This window comes from Polypterus senegalus, chromosome 11 (assembly GCF_016835505.1).
Source record: "Polypterus senegalus isolate Bchr_013 chromosome 11, ASM1683550v1, whole genome shotgun sequence".
Lineage (NCBI taxonomy): Eukaryota > Metazoa > Chordata > Cladistia > Polypteriformes > Polypteridae > Polypterus > Polypterus senegalus.
Window position 1 is genome coordinate 49,017,696 of NC_053164.1, and position 2,139 is coordinate 49,019,834.

General features: G+C 46.2%; 1 protein-coding gene across 1 annotated transcript; it reads left to right on the forward strand.

The window, feature by feature from the left end:
• The first annotated feature begins 290 nt into the window (after positions 1-290).
• LOC120539761 (D(1) dopamine receptor-like) lies at positions 291-1,697 on the forward strand. Its single transcript, XM_039770142.1, has one exon. It carries the CDS (start codon positions 295-297, stop codon positions 1,636-1,638), a length of 1,344 nt encoding a protein of 447 aa, XP_039626076.1. The 5' UTR covers positions 291-294; the 3' UTR covers positions 1,639-1,697.
• The last annotated feature ends 442 nt before the right edge of the window (positions 1,698-2,139 follow it).

A 2,139-nucleotide genomic window follows, 5' to 3' on the forward strand; every position in this document is an offset into this window, starting at 1 on the left:
AATGGATTAACTAGTAATTCAGCGAGACCGCCAAGTGGAAAGATCTGAGGAAACGCATCCTTCGCCACAGCATGGAGCAAAAAGCAGTGCGTGTTTTTACACAAACAGAGGGGATGAACTTTGTTCCTTTCAGGGAAATTTTAACCCTTGTGGGTCCAGCTGCTTGCTGCGCAACGAGTGCCATTGGCATTGGTGGACTTTTGCCTTCTCTACTTATCCTGTGAACGTGGCTAAATGGGAAAAGAAGAAGCTGATGAGGATCATAGAACAGAGGGTCAGGAACACTTACCATGGATGAATATGACCAACACTACCTGGTCACAGGATGGTAGTCTAGAGGATCGTTCAGGACTCACTCTGCGTACCCTCACGGCTTGCCTCCTGGTCCTGCTCATCCTAAGTACGTTGTTGGGTAACACTCTGGTGTGTGCAGCCATCATTAAGTTTCGCCACCTGCGATCTAAGGTAACCAACTTTTTTGTCATCTCCTTGGCGGTGTCAGACCTTTTGGTGGCTGTTTTGGTTATGCCATGGAGAGCTGTCACTGAGGTGGCAGGATTTTGGCCATTTGGCAAGTTCTGTGATATCTGGGTGGCCTTTGACATCATGTGCTCCACAGCATCAATCCTCAACCTGTGCATTATTAGCGTTGATCGTTATTGGGCCATTGCCAGTCCATTCCGCTATGAACGCAAGATGACTCAACGGGTGGCTTTTGTTATGATTGGGGTCGCCTGGACCTTATCTATCCTCATCTCTTTCATTCCTGTGCAACTGAGCTGGCACAAAGCTGATGAGGGTCTGATTCCACAGGATGTACACCTGCCTCCTTCTATTGCCAACTCCACTCTTCAGGACAATTGTGATTCCAGTTTGAGTCGCACCTATGCCATCTCCTCATCCTTAATCAGTTTCTACATCCCTGTGGCAATCATGATTGTAACTTATACCCGCATCTACCGGATTGCCCAGAGGCAGATTCGTCGCATCTCTTCCCTGGAGAGAGCCGTGGAACACGCCCAGAGCTGCCAAGAAGCTAGTCTAAAGAGCTCTTTCAAGAAGGAGACCAAGGTGCTGAAAACACTCTCAATCATAATGGGTGTGTTCGTATGCTGCTGGCTGCCATTTTTTATCCTGAATTGCATGGTGCCCTTTTGTGATCCAGTGGTTCATGACATGAATCAGCTTCCTTGTGTGAGTCCAACCACTTTCAGCATCTTTGTATGGTTTGGTTGGGCTAACTCTACCCTAAACCCCATCATTTATGCTTTCAATGCTGACTTCCGCCGAGCTTTTGCCACAATCCTGGGATGTGGCCGCCTCTGTTCAAGCAATGCTGTTGAGACAGTCAATTTCAGCAATGAGCTGGTGTCGTACCATCATGACACCACAAATCCTCGGGATGTAATGACGCTGAGTTACCCCCACCTGTTACCCCACGTGGTTAAGCAGCCAGCTGAGAATGAAGTCTCTTTTGACAAAGTCTCTCAGATTTCCCAGGCTTCCAATGCAGCAAATGAGGAGTATGAAAGGGAGAGTGAGTGTGCCAGCAGCTTGCCCGTTGTGGTGCATGCAGAGTGTGAGACCGACATCTCACTGGACAAAATTAACCCTTTCACACCAAACGGACTTTCTTGAATTAGGTGGATGTGAATTGGAGATCAGTGTTTGAGGCAAAATAAACAAAGACATCACCACATCAGCCATTGAAAGATGAGACCGAATGAAACCTTGTGGTCTACAAATGGTGACATATACAATTTCTCATGCCTTTGGATTGCAATAGCCTCTTAGAAACAAATCTGCGCTTTTCCTGGGAAGATGTTCCAGTGCATAAAGAAAACATTAAATTATGTAGCATTGAAAAGTGGGCTCGAGAGATCCTTAGAAGCTGTTAGGATGATCTGATGAATCGTACCACTTTCAGCTACTTACAGCACTTAGCTCTTTCCCTTGATTTTGCTCTATGGATGTAAAAAAAAGAGCTTTGAAACTGAAGAAAACTGCAGGAACTTAGTTGTATGCATAAACTGTCTGTGGGTTCGGAAAGAGAAGAATATATTATTAGCAAGGAAGGATTTCTTAGGGGAATTGGTGCAGCAAGGAGATTACTCATCACATTGGCTTCAGCCGCCACCC

Bases quoted from the DNA above. Each gene is read 5' to 3' on its own strand.
- LOC120539761 (XM_039770142.1), top strand. From the start codon at position 295: ATGAATATGACCAACACTACCTGGTCACAGGATGGTAGTCTAGAGGAT.